Consider the following 17,984-nt stretch of genomic DNA (forward strand, 5'->3'; position numbering starts at 1 on the left):
TTAGAGGGCGGAGAGCCAAAGGCCGTTGGTCCGTTGCGGAAAAGGGAAAGAAAGAGATCTCAAAGAGAGAGAGAGAGAGAGAGAGAGAGAGAGAGAGAGAGAGAGAGAGAGAGAGAGAGAGAGAGAGAGAGAGAGAGAGAGAGGGAAAAGTCCCTGGATGGCGGGTGTCAAATAGGTTGTTCACTAGTCTACCAGACTGACGAACTAAAACCTGAAAATCTCAGTTCGGCAGCCTGAACACTCTCAGACTGCCAAACATTTTTATTAGATTTTCAAAAAAAATATAATATAAGATATATATATATATAAGTATATAAGTATATATTACTGTATATATATCAATCAGGTTGGTTAACTGCTGGTTTTTTAAATGGTTAACCGAAACTAAACCGATCGGTTTGATTAACCAATTTTTTTTCGGTTTCAATCATTTTTTTTTCAGTCGGTTCGGTTTTTTGGTTTTTTTGCTTACCCCCTAAAACCAATATAAGGTTTGTAAAGGTTTTCTTACCTTTCCCTACATTTTCCTTCAAACCAAACATAGCCTTATTATATACAACTTTTAGAGATTTAGAATGGCTTGCAGCTTGCACACACCTACAAAATTGAAGATCAAGAATAGACTTGTAGTAATGAAAACATGAAACCATAGGTGAACAAATTTGTGCCACATGCCAAACCAATGGCGGGTAATATAGTTGTTTTCTTCCAAACACAAACCCCATAATTCAAGGGACTATCCAATCCTTGATTTCAACTCTCTAAAAAGTTTAGGTGGGGGTGATCTTTGCTTCAAAACAAAGTTAGAGGACATGTCCCTACCCCCACCCCCCGATTACAGCCTACATGTGGCGATTTATAATTGAGATATTATCTAAGGTGGTGTTCAGTTTCGTGGTCATCTTGTGGATGGCCCGTTTTGGTCCATGCCACGGGATGGCCATGGTGTTCGGTTGGCAATGGATGGAGACGATCTATGATACGGTCCACGATAAAATGGCCATGATGTTCAGTTGGTTGTGGATGGGGACGGTCCACGATTATCATGGATGATCCTGTCCACAACCCAAAATCTCGGCCACACATATATCTCATGGATGACTTTCCATAACATTCATACACTATTTTGATACAATACATCTCTTTTACATACTTTTCTTGATTAATATTAATTTGTCGATGCCTTTTTCAATTTATTTGTCATATAAAATGCAAAAATTAGACATTTTATGATCAATGTGTAGGTCATTCATAAAAAATATATATGAAATACATGGAATCAAAAAGTGTGGTCCACACCACACCAACAAAATGCCATTATGGGTGTGGATTGGTCTCGTTCACACAATCTATTACCAGTTTAGAATAATTGTTAGACTGTCGTGTGTTGTGGATTAATCCCTACCATTGGGTGTGGTGTGGACCGGTCCACTCCCACCAATTTCTTATCCACGCTATAGAATACCCCCTAAAACTCACCATGACATTTCGACATTTCTCTTCAACTCATTATGATTTTTGAAAACATCTAAAGAGCCCATGCCAAAGAGTTTTATTGTCTAAAAACTCACTTTCCATTAGATTTATGTTAAATCACTGGTACTGATTTATTAATAGAAGTTGTCCACATAAGCTTTTAAGTATTTTGTATGACCAAACTATTGCTAATGGTCAATCAAATTTATTAAAAAATATATTTTAAATATATGCAGGATGGGCCTAGTGTGGGATCAAGTTCAGGTTATGTGTAATTTTGTCATAAAAAACATTTAATAATGATGATTGGCCATATAGGGGTAGTTTGGTCATGTAAATTGCTTAAATGTTTATATGGACAACTTTTATTAATGATCACTAATAACGATTTAACGGAAATCTAATGGAATGTGAGTTTTGGACAATAAAACTCAATGAGAGGGGGCTCCTTAGAGGTTTTAAAAAAGTCATGGTAAATTTTAGAAAAATAGGTTTTTAGATAATATTCGTTTATAATTTATCTAAACTTTTAATTTGAGTGAAAAGTCTTGACTTACCTTCCAAAAAGGATTCAAGGTAGGGATGATCATCTAAAACCAAAAAACTGAACCAAACCTACAAAACCAAACCAAAAATTTCGGTTAACAAAATTGATTGGTTCAATATTTTTGAAAAACTGAAAGTACCAGTTAGGTTTCAATTACCAATATAAAAAACTTACCAGTTAACCGAACTGACTGATATATGAATATTTATAGATATTATATATATTTATGTATGTATTATATACTTATAATATATAATATATTGTATGCATTTTTAGTTTTTTATTATATATTATATTTATTTTGAACATATATTATAAATATCAAAATACCAAAAAACCGATGAATATAGCGCGCCCCACATTGCATCTCCCTCTTGCATAACATATCCAGTTCTTGTCACATGGGAATGGGGAGATGTTCCCAATTCACGGGGGATGGGGCGTGGGGCACGCTGTGTGGGGAGCCCATCCCTTCTCCTCCCAAACCGGCACTTATCGTGGATCGTGGCTGTGTGTAATGGGAGTTCAGATCTGCGCCCCATTACGTTCAACAGCGCATCCCTGCCTTGTATTAGGAGCATCTCGATGATGATATTATTGGGTCTAATATTATAATCGAAAGATGTTCTTAATACACGGCGGGGATGCGCTATAAAATATTGTGGGGCGTAGATGTGAACTCGTGTCCCGTGAGTCATGCATCGGATAAGAATAAGGAAAAGGAATTTGCAACAGGGATCAGCATCCAACGGCTGTTCTTTTGGACTACATGCCTCTTAGCGTGATCTGATCGTGCATTCACCCCTCACCAGTCGCAACTCTCGTAAACGCCGGAATTAGGGCTAGGGTTAGGGTTGCTGTTGAGGGTGTGTGTCTGTGTGTACTCTATATAATGAGCATCGCTTCACCTTTCGTCAGGCCAACTCTGTAGCTAATCTCAGATGAGTGTATGCCTGGAAGGAGAGTTTGTTTGCATTGGGATTTCGTTAGAAGATTAGGAGGAAGAATTTTTTGAAACAAAATTCTTAAGTTTTTGCTTTCGTTTGATTGTTCATCATTTCTTTCGGTTTTTCATTCTGTGGGGGGAAAAGCCAAAAATGTTTTACGGTTCCCGATGAGGAAGCATGCCCTTGATAGGAAGTGCCGTATGACACTCCAAACAGCAGCGGTGCAGTCTCTTTATCTCACAGAACTAACGACTCTCCTCTGATTGCTTTCAATTTATTTGATTTGCTTTCTTAGGGTTTCGTTTTGTTTTTTGTTTTGGGATGAAGGGCTCCTGCTGTGTGCGTGATTTGAAATGGGTCTCTGAGGGTCTCTTTTTTATCTTATCCATCTTCTTCTGGGTCCGATGCCACGTCGCCGGTAGCGAAGTTGTGCAATGACCGGCGATGCTACGATCGGACCTAAATTAAAGCATTCATTGTTGTTTCGCATATTGATAGGAACCTGTGGATCTGATTTTAACCATTCATCCACAGAGCCGGTTTCTGCGATTACATTTTCGGTTTTATACTCACTTTTCTCTTCTGCTTGACATGCTTCTTTAAATACTGTAAATCGAAATCGAAGCCTGTGAGGATATCATTCAAAGTTGGAATTACCGGCTGAATATCCAGTTGATGTTAAAATAGAAAGACTGGCTGTCTGTCTGAGGCTTCTTTGAAACTTGATTTCTCGACTGAGAATTCTTCGATTAAAATGTGATTAAAATTTCAATAACTTGGGTATGTTATTTGTCAATGTGATTTCTACTAGACTGAATTGACAAAAAAAGGGTAAAGAAGAAAGAAGAGGAATCTCACACATTGAATCTTGATAACAACATGCCAAGAAGAAAAGGAATCACACCCTTCTTGAATCATGAATGAATGATTTCATTATGAAATCCAATATTTTCGCCAAAGGCGTGATTTTAATATCTGAATGATGCGAGGCTTCGCCTACAATTTGCTAGTAATGTAATTTGGATTTAAATTTGTGGTAAAAGCCACTGGTAATCTCATAAATTCGTATTTGTAAAATCTGAAATTCTCAATTAAAGTTTTCATCTCCGTTTGATACAATTAACAGGATGAATTGGAAGTTAGGAACACAAGAAAAAGAAGACAAAAGAATGGAGATGGGGCAAATTTCACTGCATCAGATCAAATATCATTCGAAAAAGGCAACAGAACGGATGCAGGAAACAAAAAAAATGGTAATGTCTTTCCCTCTTATTACATGGGATGCGCCACAAAAGCATATAGATTAAATGCCCAAAACTCCTATTCCCACAAAAAATACATTATGATGATGCTCAAGGATAGGCTAAGATGTTTTAATTCGAATAATATATCCGGCGTTTCTCAGTTCTAAGGAGAAGACGCTTCAGCTTGATTTCTTGCTGCCTCTTCTAGGGTTTGAGCTTGTTAAGTAGGTGGAAAGAACCTGTTGAGATTGAAGGGCAACGTGTAGAACTCTTCATTCCTGTTATCACCTCTAAACGTTCTGAACTTGACCCACCATGGCATTCCTCGGTCCTTCTTTGACTTCTCCACGTCCAATGTATTGTCGAGAATCACCGCAACAATCAACCCCACAGTTGGTGCTGATGAGAATATGGTGTTCAAGAATGCATTGAACTGCAAAGCCATCATTGTATAGTTTTACATCAATAACATATATCATGAGAAAAACAAGGAAAGACTGCTTGATCCACAAAGAACCCAAAACACCACAAGTACATGTGGCATACACTCAAGGTTTTTATGTGGCTAGGAATCCAGTTGGTATATCCACTGGATTGAAGAATTTGTCAACCCCCCCCCCCAAGTTTTCAGTTGTCAGTTGACCGAATATAACCATCTGCATTCCACAACAGGGAGAAATAATGGAATATCCAGTAAATTATACATGTTTACCCTCTGCTTTGGTTTCTTTCTGTTCTTATTATAACCACATGTACCCATGTAATGTTCTAAAACGGTAAAACCCAGTTGGTGACTTCTTAGAAAACCAAAATGAGGTTTCTAAGAATCCAGTAGGTAAATCCACTGGATTGAACAATTCGTCAACAACCCATGTTGTCACAGTTGAAAGAATATAACCATCTACAACAGGGAGAAAAATCCAGTAAACTATACATGTTTACCCTCTGCTTTGGTTTCTAGATGTTCTTATGATAGCCACATGTACCCATGTAATGTTTATAAGCCCAGTTGGTGACCTAGTTTCTTCTTAGAAAGCCAAAATGAGGTTTGCAGAAACTTCACTAACCCATCCTGCATGGGTGTGAACAGGTCCATGATGAGAAGAAAACCAGAAGTCATTGAAATACTGTGGGACGGATATCCCAAGGAAAAGCGAAAGACCAGTGATGAAGAGGTTTCTCATAGAATTCATATTGGTGAACTGTAGGAATGATAGCCCCACTGAAGCTGCAAAAATAGACAAGAATCCAAATCAGAAAATGCTAAAGGAAAAAAAAAATACATGGGGCTGTTCAGCGGGCTGTGGAACCAATGATAAGGTTCCACGCCAGTATTTAAATACATGGGGCCCGCACCTTTTACAATGGGGCCCATGAATCCATTACTGGTGTGGAACCTCATCATTGGTTCCACAGCCTGCTGTACAGCCATCGTGTTCAGCTAATCCGAATTCAACAGGAAGCAAGCAGGATCCAACTTGCCAAAGCTAGTGGCATACCAACAAGGCCAAAGAGCACGCAGTAAAGTGCAGCAAATATTGGGAAGGGTATAGATGCAAAGAGAGCTCCAAATTTTCCTGCAATCATAAAATAGAAGCAATTAATTATCACAAATTGTCATGCAAACCCATTCTGTTGTGCTCTGGCCTTCTGGGTCTTCTGGCTTCTGAAAAAAAACAGGAAAAAATGGTCTTTCCGCAGCACACTCTGCCCAAAGGAAAATTAGAAGGAAATAGAAAACAAAAGAAACAGTTTATTGTGGCCAGCCCACCTAAGATAGAAAAGAATATCATGAAGCCAGCTGAAATTTGAACAACTCTTCTGCTCCCAACTCGGGTTATTCCAAGGAGCCCCACATTCTCCCTGAGATTTACTACCAAATCAATTATAGTTTTATAGACAATAACGAAAAGAAGAGACAATCACTAACCCTTGGGTCTAGCCAATTGAAAGGGCATTTTCTTACACTGATACAGTGGAGCCAGTCCCTGTTCCAAAAAGGCCATCAAGCAATACACCAATACCCTGCATATGTGATGCATAATCACATCCATACATAAAATTCAGAATCCAAAAGGGCATTTTCTACCACTGCTGCACCAAGCGTAATGTCATGATGTGGGACACAATTCAGAATCCAAAAACTGATTATTTGGTCTGTTAGGTGATGCGATCACAAAAAGGCCCTAAACATATTATTCGGAAGTGCTTGAAGCCAGTTGGTACTTGGTAGTCGATTATGTTCTTTCTTATTTTGTCTTTAATCTTTAATTTATCGCACAGGGATACTTCAGTAACATTTTTTATGAATGATTTTTTAGTAACATTCACTTTATGCCTGCTGAGCGGTTGTATTTTGCTAAGCTTTAAATTTGTGAGATTTGTCTGTGGGGTTGGGAAATGTATGTGTGTTTAATTGGACTGTTTTAATTGTAACAATTATTGGTTTAGTAGTTAGGAAGTTACTTTTCTTTTGCTTTATTATGCAGAGTTGGAGTTCTAATTTGCATAATTAGACTGGCCCCTATTTTAGGACTCACATAACTAGCAGGTAGTGGATCTCCATGTACTTTCTTGAAAACTTGGGCAGCATTTACGTGCACTTGTGACAACAGAGCAACGAATGAGAGAAAGAGTTAAGTGTAAAAATCTAATAATTGAAGCTGTCATGCAATGTAATCTAGGGGACTTTTCATAATGGTCAATTTTGATCAGATAGATCAATGGAAGTACTCCCTAACAACAGGACTTCATTGTCTATGGTCCAACCATGCTGGACAATAGAAGCATTACAAGGACAAAAATTAAGAATATTATCTTTTAATTATTACTTGTTAATATTAATACATTTTGTCCGCAGATAAATGTCTCCATGAACCTTACAAGTCATGTGACAAATATTTGTCTTCAAAAACTAAATATCAACTATAGCACTTAAAATTCAAATATTTTATAGTTATGTCTTTTACTGCAACAAAAATAATCTTATCCAAGATGTTGAAATGAAGTATATTCCAATTACAAGTGCATCTCATGACTGAAATACTAAAGATTAGATGTGTTGACTCAACTTACCTGCCAACCAATGCCTCGGCTCAGCACATAGGCAGGAGGTGGAGTGGCAATTGCCAGCCGAGATGCTGCTTTGTATGCACCAGTTGACTACAGTAGTGAAAACATGGATAATGAACACTTTTTTGTAAGTACATAAAGTAAAACATGAATTATGTCAAACAAGCAGTTAGAGAGCTTTGTCTGATATCATACACACAGACGCACACACCCTTCACCAGTGCACCAAAAACTTTGAAGGGAACACCTTAGAGGCTAGTTCCACAGAAGCTAATCCTACTGCACAATCTGTATTTCTTATTTGCAAAATGGATTTGACATATTCCTATCAGAATCTCAAACAATCATATCTTTTATGCTGCACAACATTTTTACTGGATTTTGCAATTATGTGGTTTGTTAAAATAGCAACTGATGTAATTATTGGTATATGGAACCTTAAAAAGGTGGCCCACTAATTTAACACCCCATGCCAAGAGTGCAGGACATGGTGGGGAACATTTACATTTGACAGCATGAACTAAGTTTCCCGGAAGTTGTGAAGACTGAAAGAATTGATCCCAATAAAATACCTCTACCATAGAGACTAGGACGGCAGACATCATAGCAAATGTATGTCCTGCAGCAAAAGTTGGTGGACCCCACTGCAAAGGATATGGGAACTTGAACCTGAAAAACACACCCCAAATAGAATTGCAGTAGTGACTACACAAGTACACATTAAGCAGGAGAAACAAGGTCGTTCCTTTCTCTTACCAGGGAGCAGAGTATATGAGATTAGCCCTATCAGTACGACAATTATGTTGAGTTTTGAGGGGTCTGTTTCTATAGGCCCCACCTGCAGTCAAGACATGTGCATATGCCCATATAATTGAGACACAGATGAGAACAGGAAATCGTTCAAAGATGGGAACATCCTTGATGGGCCTTATGTGCTTCAGATACTGCAAATTCACAAAATTGTCTGTTAACAAAAGAACAAGAAAATAAACAAAAATAAAAATAAGAACAACTTTCCCCGTTCAATCTTAAACCACCTACTTGTGTCAATCCAATGACAACCAGGAGCATTGGAATCCCAATTTCGATGCAGTTTCCCAACTAAAGACCAAAAATTAAGATTAAGTTTTATCCTTGCAGCCACAGGAAAAATTACATGAAGATATTGAGGAGAAAAAAGGAATAGAAAGAGAAAAATTTTGTATTCATTGGAAGAGCAAGATCAAAGCATTGTAATAAAATATAGGTGCATGTAGGTTATGCAGGAGGGTGGAACCCACCCATTCAATGGGTTCCCAGGGCTTAATTATCAACCAGCTTGGATGTCCTTGTGTTCTAACAAAGATATATTGAAATCCTGTGAATGCCCAGAGAAGATAATGTCAACTGTCCACAATGAAGGTGAAAGATTAGAGGCCAAGGAATGTAGAACATTCTATCAGATCAAATCTGGTCATAGGATATCTTCCAGGCTCATCCATTCTGGTAGGTCCTACCCCCTTGCATGTGAACCACTAAAACTTTTACACCATTTCTAGTCCATTTTGCTATACATGATAAGCACAAAAGATTCCCTCTAGTTGCAAGACCTACCGAAGGAAACCCTCGCTCAAATAATCCCAAACCAACCAATCCAACTACAGGTGCCATACCAAGGGGACTGAAAAACCTGCAAAGAAAAACAGAAAGAACTAGGAAAACTACCATTCAGAGTATGTAGTAGTATAATATCAGGAAACAATGGTCTGCCAAAATGTACCTTGAGAAAAGTCCCCAAATTTGGCTGTAACCCAGGATGATCTGTATGCTTGATGCTACAATCAATGCTCCTTGGATTGCTCGCATAGTTTGTATAAATCTCTGCAAGTCAGAGACACATGCATGTAACACTCAGCACCTAGCAAATCTTTACTTCTTTTTATCAGTACCTTGCTAGTCTTTATAAGCGCAAAAAAAAAAAAAAGATACAGAACCAGAAAGGGGAATATACTTGACAAGTATCACCTTTTGGCTTTTCTGTACTGGTTATCCTATGGGTTGAAAAAGCACTCTCACAGGTTCTTCTCCAAATGACCTTAGATATTTTTGCCACATGGAAGTATGACATCAGATAGAGGACCCTAAGGATCACCCACATGTTTGATCCCCCCCCATGTCAACCCTATATCCCACCTAGTTGCCCAAAGGAAATGCTTATTCTGAACAACTGATAAGGGTTTTTATAGCTAAATATTACACTAGTAATAGAGAAAGGAAAGGGGAACATGTGGGTCAGTTCAAAGCCACGACAGTCTTGCCATTTGCAAAAATTCTTGTCATGTAGGTTTCTTCATTCAAAAACCCAGCTGACATTCTCCCTTGTTTCCATTTATATTTGTACCTGTATTTGTATTTGCATTAATAGAAAGAAAGAAAGGAGTAAACTTACTTCATGAGGTTCAGGAATTCGTTGCAGTGATGAGTCACCTATAATATAAAGGATGGGTATGACATAAGCAAAAGAACCACCCACTACTGCTGGTAATCTGGTTCCAAAGAGTGCTTGCAGAAGTGTTTTGATACCAGATACAAATAACAGAGTTTGTATCACCCGAATTTTGTCACCCTGTTTGTGTAAGTAATAAAATGCATAACTATGCAAAATAAAACAAAAGATAAAAGAAAAAAAAAAAAGAACACTTAAGCCAGGAAATCCATATAATTGTCCTCTCTCAATTGCATATAGAACAGTAGAACCAAAATTAGTGAATGCACCAAAGATCTTTTACAAAAAATGTTGACCTTGTCACATGATCCAAACCATGCGCTACCAGCTTTTCCACTCAGAAAAGAAGGGTGGGGAGAAAATAAAGATGAAGGGAAACTCCAAGCAGGGATGAGTGGAGACATCCCTGCTTGAATGTTGGTAACATTTTGAATACATTCTTATTTAAATAGGAACATTCGAGTGTTTAGCATGACATTCTAAAAAGGGATTTTCCAAAATGTAAATGAGCTTATTTTTTTTAAAAGGCCTTTTGGTGCTGTAAAATGGACTTCTTTTTTAAAAAGGGCTTACTAAAACATAATAAGCAGTAAGCCAAATTTTTTGGCTTTTTCTAAACTGGCTTTTTTGGGTAAAAAAGTGCTTGTTCTAGGCTTTTTTACCAAACACAAAATTGGGCTTTCTTGGGTGCACAAGTGCTTTTGGCTTATAATAAGCGCTTATTATAAGCAATCCCAAACATGGCTTTGGCATGTTATGCTTGTCTAATAGACACCAAAACCTTCTCCAATCACATCTTTGTCAGGGGAATGAAGTTCATACTATCCTTTCCCCATTATTCTTTCTTCCAACTATATTTACCAAGTGGTCAATCAAAAGGTAAATAAATAAATACATACATAAAAATTAATATCCTAAAGTCCAGCTTACATCAGTTCCACCCATTACTGGGACAAGCAACGAGGGGATCATAACACTAGTTCCCAGTGTGAGGATGTAGTTTTGAAAAGCCAATAGTATAGTTTCAGCTGCAAGAGAAAGCTTTAATCAACAAACAAAAAAAAAAAGTGAACAAATAGCTTAGTTTACAATTCACATATAAAAATCCTGACCACACAAATAAGAAAGTGAAGCATTAAGAATAATAAAAGCATCTAGTACCAACAAGTGCATTATAGTTGGAGTAAAGGCAAGCTGATGTAGGAAAACCAAGGGGATACAAAAATATCTTATCACATTTGAAATGCTGGACTTCTAGTGTTAAAATAACCAATTCACGAGAGATGTAGACCATGTAATGAAGAATTAGGGAATGGGATTTCAGGGGTCTCAATTGGCTAATATAAAACTAGTGAAAATATCAGATAGTTCAGAGTTTAGAGTTCAGAAAACAAAAGAACTAGAACTCAACACCTAGAGGATAGAGTTAATGAGTAGTTAAGGAAAATGATTGGAGGTGTATCACCTATGGATTCTCCCCTCCTAGAACAAGGCCTCATTAAGGTTATAGGCCTAGAGCATTTAGGTTAAGCATGGAGTCACACCACAGAGAAAGAGCATACACTTTAGGAGAAAATTCTTCTTTTATTAGTCTTGACAGAAAATACTTTTAGTAGACAGTTATTACATAAGATTTGCCCCTATTCATAGAGAGTCATTTATCATTTAACAAGTTGAGAAAAGTATGCATTGGTTGTGAAAATAGGACAGAAGAAAAGTACAACCTCCCACATCATGTGTGCAGGACCAAAAGAGAAAAGACAGACATCTAAATGACCATATACCTATAATTTTTCCAAAAGAAAACTAACCCTGTAATCCCATTCCCTGATGCATTGATTTCTCCCTATCCCCTTGTTAGACTATCATCCAGGGAAGCAGGGAGTGGGAATTGGCTGATATTGATACCCATTTGAACTAGTTTTTCGTCCTTGCCTTCAAACTCCCCTAACATAGTGACAGAGCACCCATATGGATATGTCATCCTTTAATATCTACTGTTTCTAGTCCTGAAGAAAAAACAATTATCAAACTTTACACGAGTGGCACTATCTTAGCTTTCACAGCTGTTGTTGCTCCTCCAACTGGGCCACAGGAACCAGCAAAAACTGGTTCCCTATGAAAAATTATAGGTTGCTTAGGGAAGCATCTTCTTTTTCTCCATTTAACTCCTTCAAATATAAAAAGTAACTAGGTTTTAATTTTTCCCTGTCCCTACCAAAAAAAATATCTTTGCCCCGAAATGAACATATTGAAATTTTCTAACTTCTGTTCTGCTATAGTAGAAAAACAAAAAATAAAAATAAAAAAGAGATCGAAATATTATATATATATATATATATATATATATATATATATATATATATATATAAATTAGAACCCAACTAGGATAACTAAGTTATCAAATATTAACAAAAAGTAGATATTCATCAGTTGTGCCCTAATTTGGCAATGGTTTTTCCAAAAAAATGTCATCGCATGAATTTAAGTTTTTTGGTCCACAAGCAAATAAGCTTTTTTATGCATCCTCTCCTTCAGAAATCAATTTAGTCACTTTTTCTTTCTTAAATTTATATTGTAAATACAGTAGAAATTGTAGTTTTTCTTAGTGTTTATTTAGAAAACAAAAGAATCAGAACCATCCAAATTGGGTATTGCTTAATTTTTTTATGCCAAAGATACTTTTATTTTCTGGTAATAATTGGAAAGTTACAAAGAAAGAAAGAGAGAAATATAAAATTATGTTTTTGTATGCATGCATTTATGAATGTATGGGTTAGGTTCTGGATGAATTGATTGAGAAATTGAATGAATGGCCACATTAACCTATGTTGACTGATCAGTTGTATTGATAAGAGTATTCCTTTAGTAGACAGAGGACTAGGTTTAAAAGGAGGGAATGCTAGGATGTGGGTATGATGAGTAATGATAATCAACACTTTGTCTCTCAAAGGCATCCTATTTACTTGCCAAAGGGTTTTGGGAATTAGATTCATCCCTGCATCCTATTTTCCTCGCCAATCCCTCTTAATCAGAGGGAAAGTATTTAGGCCATCCAAACTATTGTCTCAAGTCGGTCTGCCAACAAGCAATTGGATTGTGTTCCATGAGTAATTGAATTGGTTGTGGTCTAGGTTAGGGTTCCACTATAACCTTCAGTGTGAACCCTATGGCTCCTCTAATACAACCATTGTGTTCCAAAGTTAATCAGACCATCACTGTCATTTTCCCACATCGTATCATCTATCAAAGCTACCTCTTGCCACAATGCCACCTTCTTAGTCATGCCACTCATCTTGACCATGTTCATTGTAAGCACATTTTTTTATTACACTATATTCTCTCCCATGAGCAAGACTGGTCGTACGGTAGACTTGTAGACCTTTCCCATCTAATAAGTTTGGTTGGCGGTTCAGTCAGATAATTCCAAAAACACATTTCCATTTCATCCGACCATTATAATTCTATGACCAACACCCCCATTCAATCTCTTTTTCCTTGTAGGTAACCAAACTATATTATCGAAAATGATTGCTTCCAGGTATTAAACTCCGACAGTATGAGCTCGCCGGTCCCAAGCCCGGATAAAGGAGAAGGGTTATGTCAGGTCGGCAGTTGACATTAAAACTTCTGCCAAACTCTTATACTCATGGATCCGGAATTCTCTTCTCGTGCTCAGGGAGTTTCCCGAAGCAACTCCCTACACCTTAACCGGTAACAAATGGGCAAGGGTACAAGGACATCGGCTGAAGTTTCAGAAATGATTTTAGTGCTCATTTTGTGAGCTAAACTGTTTCAGTCTGCTGTTTAGGTGGATAAATACACAATTTTCTTTTGATGGGACACTCTATTAGCGTCTCCTTGTTTGGAAAAACACTGAAAGTGATGACAATAAGGAAATATTCGTTGTTTCCACAGTAAGATGCCTTGCAAATGGTGTTACAATGCAGCAACTTCAAAGCACAAAAATCCATTTTCACTTATTTACTATTTCAGAACGCTAAAATAAACGTCAAAAATAGTACCACCAAGATGAGACAGAAATGCAGGGGGCAGGGCACAGAGAGGAAGTAAGAGAGCTTACCCCATGGAGGGTTGGAATCTATACAGTATTCAAGGTCTTGCAGTTGCTCCATGGGAGGATGACTTATGTCCGCCATTGAAGAAGCCTCAGCGCTTCAGTTGAATCACAGGACAAGAAGAAGAAGAAGAATAACTAAGAAGAAAGTAAAAGAGGAAGGAAACTAGGAAAGTGAAGAAAAGGAAGGAAAAATATGCAAAGGAAGAGAAGCCCCTCGGTGAAGCCCCCTGCACCCCTCCCTTGATTGATCAACCATGAAACTTTTTTTGAATCGGACAGAACATTACCAAAAAGCCCCTAGTTTTTAATTAAACTACGACGAGCCATCCTCAGTACTCAGTAGCCAGTACTACTACTCTCATCAGGCATTTTCTACTCATTATAGTACGGTAAAATTGTAAAGCTGGGGTTCCTTTCCACCAACCTATGTTTCGGTGGTAATCTATCAATTATCATTTAGCCTTCAATGACTTCATAATTTCACTCCTGACACTCATTAAGATCAAGCTTCAGCCTGCCGCCCCAAGCCTGTCTTTGTAATTGTACAGCCTGTAGAGTTGGAAAAGCTGCTTCCTCTCGAGAGGACCCACACCCACACACACTCGGCCCCACCTTACAAGCCAACTGACAACCGTCCATTGATGATCTCATGATCATTTTTTTCCTTTGATCATGGAAATAGACGCACTGTACTGATTCTGAAGAGTTGCTGAGGGTAACGAAGAGGGGTATTAGCGTCCATAGATATTTGGTGTGGCCGTACTTCGACTTCGAACTTGAAAACAGGAAGTTGGGTCATGGTGGGACCTTGGGAGACACTAGACAGGGTCAATTTGGTAATTCGAAGGAGGGAGAAGTACTAGAAAGTAGAAACAAGACAGGACAATTCATTTGTCAAACAAGCTGACGTCGCACGTGCGACTCACTTTCGGCTCCGGCTCGCAAAGTCCCACCAATATTCCCCAACGACATCCTCCCCCCCCACCCGAATCCCCGTTCTTACGTCAAACCCATCACTCCCGCAAGATAAGAATCTTTCTCTCTCACATGCATCCACGTGGCGTACGTCTGCTGAACTTTCGAACACTACACCACCTTGGATTCCCTCAAAGAACACAAATGGATCGGATATGGGTCAATGGTGTCACCGTGGGACTGACCAAGATCCACCCCACCCTAATTGATCAGTGATCGTGTCCCGACTTGTGACTTGTCCCAACCCAGACGCACTGTAGAAAGGGTAAAATGCCGAAAGCTGGTGGGCCCAATTGAAGCCCTAGGGAGGGGGTCCGACTGATGACTTGTGGGTAATAGTTCGTCTGGATACACCCGACAGAAACAGTCCGATTCCGATAATTGCAATCATCTTGACTCTTGACTCTTGAGAAAGGTAATAATTAATTAAAGCTTTATAAGTTTATATATGTAAAACAAAGATAGGTTTGGGATTAAAATAATGATAGCAAATAAAGAAATGATTAGGAATTTGGAATAACTGCAATAGCTTCCAAAAACCATCTTCCAAATGACCGCTTTTCAAAGCAAAATTCCCGACTAAAATAAACAAATCAAGCACTTTATACACACAATTACCAGAATACCCCTGTGGTGCTATTTTGGTAATTACGTTGAAGCCTGGGGTTACTCTGGACTGCTTGGAACTTGGAAGTGCTAACTGAATGAGGGAATGGACTACTAGTGTTGGGGTGTGTGGACTGTGGAGTGAGGGAGTACTGGTCTGAGCGAGTCTGAGGGAATAAATGTGGAAGGCATTATTGTAAGAGGGCGGGGGTCAGGTCAGTGCAGCTGCCCGCTTCAGAAAATAGTAGAATACTGGGCTGGAGATACTGTTTGGCTCTTTGCCCCGAATTGTCACCTTCCGATTGAGTCCACAAGCTCTGAGACCTGAGTCTTGACACGGTCACAGCTTTTTCTCAACCACTTGGCCCTGCCCGTTGGCACCTACGTTTTTCTGAATAAATACGTTTTTCGCTGTACTTGGTGCACAAGTAATTACAAGGGCCGAAGGGGCATTTAACTGTTTCCGAGACGGACGGTCCAGGCGTTTGCCACCTTGAACAGTACCATGCCACGTGGCAAAGATAAAAGAAGATTAATTTTTTGTCTTTCACTTTTTTCTTTCAGCCACAAATGCTTTGCTTTTTAAAGGAAAAGATGCCGGCCACAGCTTAGCCTTTAGAGGGATCAGATACCACCTAGCTCGGCGCCTTGGCCATGTCATTAATTAATTAATTAATTATACCATATTATAAATAAGGAACAAACACGCAAAAAGAAGTTTTTTTACTTCTTACAGCTCTCTGCTCGCCGTATAGAAATTAAAAATAAAACCTGGCTCATGCGTTTTAAATTTCAAAATCATTTATTAAAAGAGAAAAACAAAAACCCTCGAGGGCTGCAGCCTGGTCTGGCCTGGCCCATTGAGTTTCAGTCTTTGGCAATGGGGCCGCCACCATGTGACGGTCTGAAACAGGCTTAGCCTTGCCTACGCTTGGCAGGCTTACGTTGGGGATATGCCCGTCATTTTTGCCTGTAAGATTTTTGGGAGAATTGATGTCATCTTCAGGCAGACCACAAAAAACTTAACGTACTCCTTGAGGAGGGGTGGTCGACCTCCTTGGGTGCCTAACCTTGGCACTCCTAGACCATCATCCCCTTGCGGGGCGGCCCTAGTTAACGGCTAGCATGGCTACCAGGGTTCCTCATGGGCGCACACTTGCTCATGGGGACAGTGTTGGACCGGCACCGCACTGCCGTTACTCAAGGGAGGCTTGGCATATGGGCTTGGCTCAAGCACGTCCCTTCACCATGCCAATCCCTTGCCCAAGCTAAGTGAGCTACCCCGTTGCCCTTGGTGCACGGGTGTGTTCCGACCCAAGCGGTTGCCTATCATCGTGGCACACAGGTGCCTGTCATCATCGGCTTTCAGGAGACCCATCACATCGGTGCCAAGTCACCTCATCGGCGCATGGTCGCCTTCCATTATGGTTGTCCCCCTTTAGCACGTAAGCGGTGCCTCCCATGGACCGGTCTGAGCCAGGAGAGTGCCCTGGCCATTGGACTTGAGGTCATGATCCAGTGCTACTGACTTTGGTGGAGCCATCCCATCGGGCAACTCCTAGCCTCTATGCGTCACAAAGGCTTGTTCTGGCCTGCCTTGGCCAGGACGCCGCACGGGTTCTTTCGCTGTAGAACTACCCCCGTGACAGTTGGTATCAGAGCAAGTTGGTCAATTGCAGCCGTAGTTGGTTTTCAGCAGATTAGCCTAGAGCCAGTTGAAGCGGTCATTTCGACAAGTAGCATTTTGTGGGGTGTGGTCCCTAGGCACTTCCACCCAGGATCGAGCAGAATTCAGACCAGGCCTGGAAAGATGTCATTTCAGTGTTTGTGTCCCCATTCCAATGACACTAAAACAGCTTTCCTTGCGGTTGCAGACGCATTGGTTGTTGTCCTCATGCGGGGGTAGACGCGTGAGCCTTGATAGGAATGCGGGTACACTACCCAAGCAGATTGTTTATCCGGCCTAGCAAGAGGCAATTCAATGTTCGCATTCCCATTCCAATGACCCTAAAACAACTTCCCTTGTGGGTGCAGACACATTGGTTGTTGTCCTCATGCGGGGGCAGACGCGTGGGCCTTGTTAGGAATGTGGTTACGCTGGCCGTTGGAGCATGGTGGCCCTACACCGGCAAAGTTTCAGGTGGACATGCTCAGTTTTCTGGTTGAACACTTGCAGCAACAGAAGCTCATCACAAGGCGAGCGCATGTTCGACAACTCATGGGTAAAAGTTGCCACACTCGCACAGATTGCGGTCAAGTCTCCTTGAGTCAGCAGCAATGGGGCCCCCTCGGAGTGAAGATGTAGCCCGAGTCGGCAAGGCGAAGCGTAGTTTCGAGGGCTAGGAGAGCATAAGCCATGGCTAGGTTTGAGTAACCCGCACAGGGCGAGGTGAAGTCTGCAGGCCATCATGGTGAAAGGGTACCCAGGTCATCGCCAACAGGAGGAGTAGACCTATCAGCGTGTTCGGTAGCATCACTGAAAAGCTACCAAGAAGACGGTTGAGCCTTGAGGTAAGATGATACATGGGGCGGACCTTCGTGAAGCACCATA

The 17,984-nt window shown here is 39.9% G+C and overlaps 1 protein-coding gene, 1 long non-coding RNA gene and 3 other non-coding genes across 5 annotated transcripts; 4 read left to right on the top strand and 1 right to left on the bottom strand.

Annotated features, from left to right (window-relative positions):
• Positions 1-3,131: 3,131 nt before the first annotated feature.
• Positions 3,132-3,340, top strand: LOC148875242 (small nucleolar RNA Z112). Its single transcript, XR_016105973.1, has one exon. It is a non-coding gene; the product is annotated as a small nucleolar RNA Z112 (small nucleolar RNA).
• A 28-nt stretch (positions 3,341-3,368) lies between these two features.
• LOC148875243 (small nucleolar RNA snoR2/U65) lies at positions 3,369-3,527 on the top strand. The gene has a single exon (XR_016106007.1). It is a non-coding gene; the product is annotated as a small nucleolar RNA snoR2/U65 (small nucleolar RNA).
• A 65-nt stretch (positions 3,528-3,592) lies between these two features.
• On the top strand, positions 3,593-3,686 carry LOC148875244 (small nucleolar RNA snoR77Y). The gene has a single exon (XR_016106193.1). It is a non-coding gene; the product is annotated as a small nucleolar RNA snoR77Y (small nucleolar RNA).
• Positions 3,687-3,851: 165 nt separating this feature from the next.
• LOC148875245 (uncharacterized) lies at positions 3,852-4,141 on the top strand. Its single transcript, XR_016104938.1, has 2 exons — positions 3,852-3,984; positions 4,097-4,141. It is a non-coding gene; the product is annotated as an uncharacterized LOC148875245 (long non-coding RNA).
• LOC148875246 (nucleobase-ascorbate transporter 1) lies at positions 4,141-14,155 on the bottom strand. The gene is made up of 14 exons (XM_088964327.1): positions 13,856-14,155; positions 10,702-10,799; positions 9,715-9,891; positions 9,046-9,146; positions 8,880-8,955; positions 8,328-8,387; positions 8,043-8,230; positions 7,859-7,955; positions 7,290-7,376; positions 6,181-6,239; positions 5,986-6,077; positions 5,714-5,791; positions 5,282-5,442; positions 4,141-4,647 (listed from the first exon to the last, which is right to left on the bottom strand). Exons 1-14 carry the CDS (start codon positions 13,929-13,931, stop codon positions 4,435-4,437), a joined length of 1,563 nt encoding a protein of 520 aa, XP_088820453.1. The 5' UTR covers positions 13,932-14,155; the 3' UTR covers positions 4,141-4,434.
• Between the last annotated feature and the right edge of the window lie 3,829 nt (positions 14,156-17,984).

Source organism: Nelumbo lutea, chromosome 1 (assembly GCF_056320005.1).
Source record: "Nelumbo lutea isolate HS-2025 chromosome 1, American lotus-T2T, whole genome shotgun sequence".
Taxonomy (NCBI): domain Eukaryota; kingdom Viridiplantae; phylum Streptophyta; class Magnoliopsida; order Proteales; family Nelumbonaceae; genus Nelumbo; species Nelumbo lutea.

What these genes read in the sequence shown, in the direction of transcription:
- LOC148875246 (XM_088964327.1), bottom strand. Translation starts at nt 13,931, where the DNA reads ATGGCGGACATAAGTCATCCTCCCATGGAGCAACTGCAAGACCTTGAA. An exon ending in AGATTCCAACCCTCCATGGG is followed by an intron (nt 10,800 to 13,855) that starts GTAAGCTCTCTT and finishes TTTCTCTTGCAG; the next exon opens with CTGAAACTATACTATTGGCT. An exon ending in ATTTGGGGACTTTTCTCAAG is followed by an intron (nt 8,956 to 9,045) that starts GTACATTTTGGC and finishes TTTTCTTTGCAG; the next exon opens with GTTTTTCAGTCCCCTTGGTA.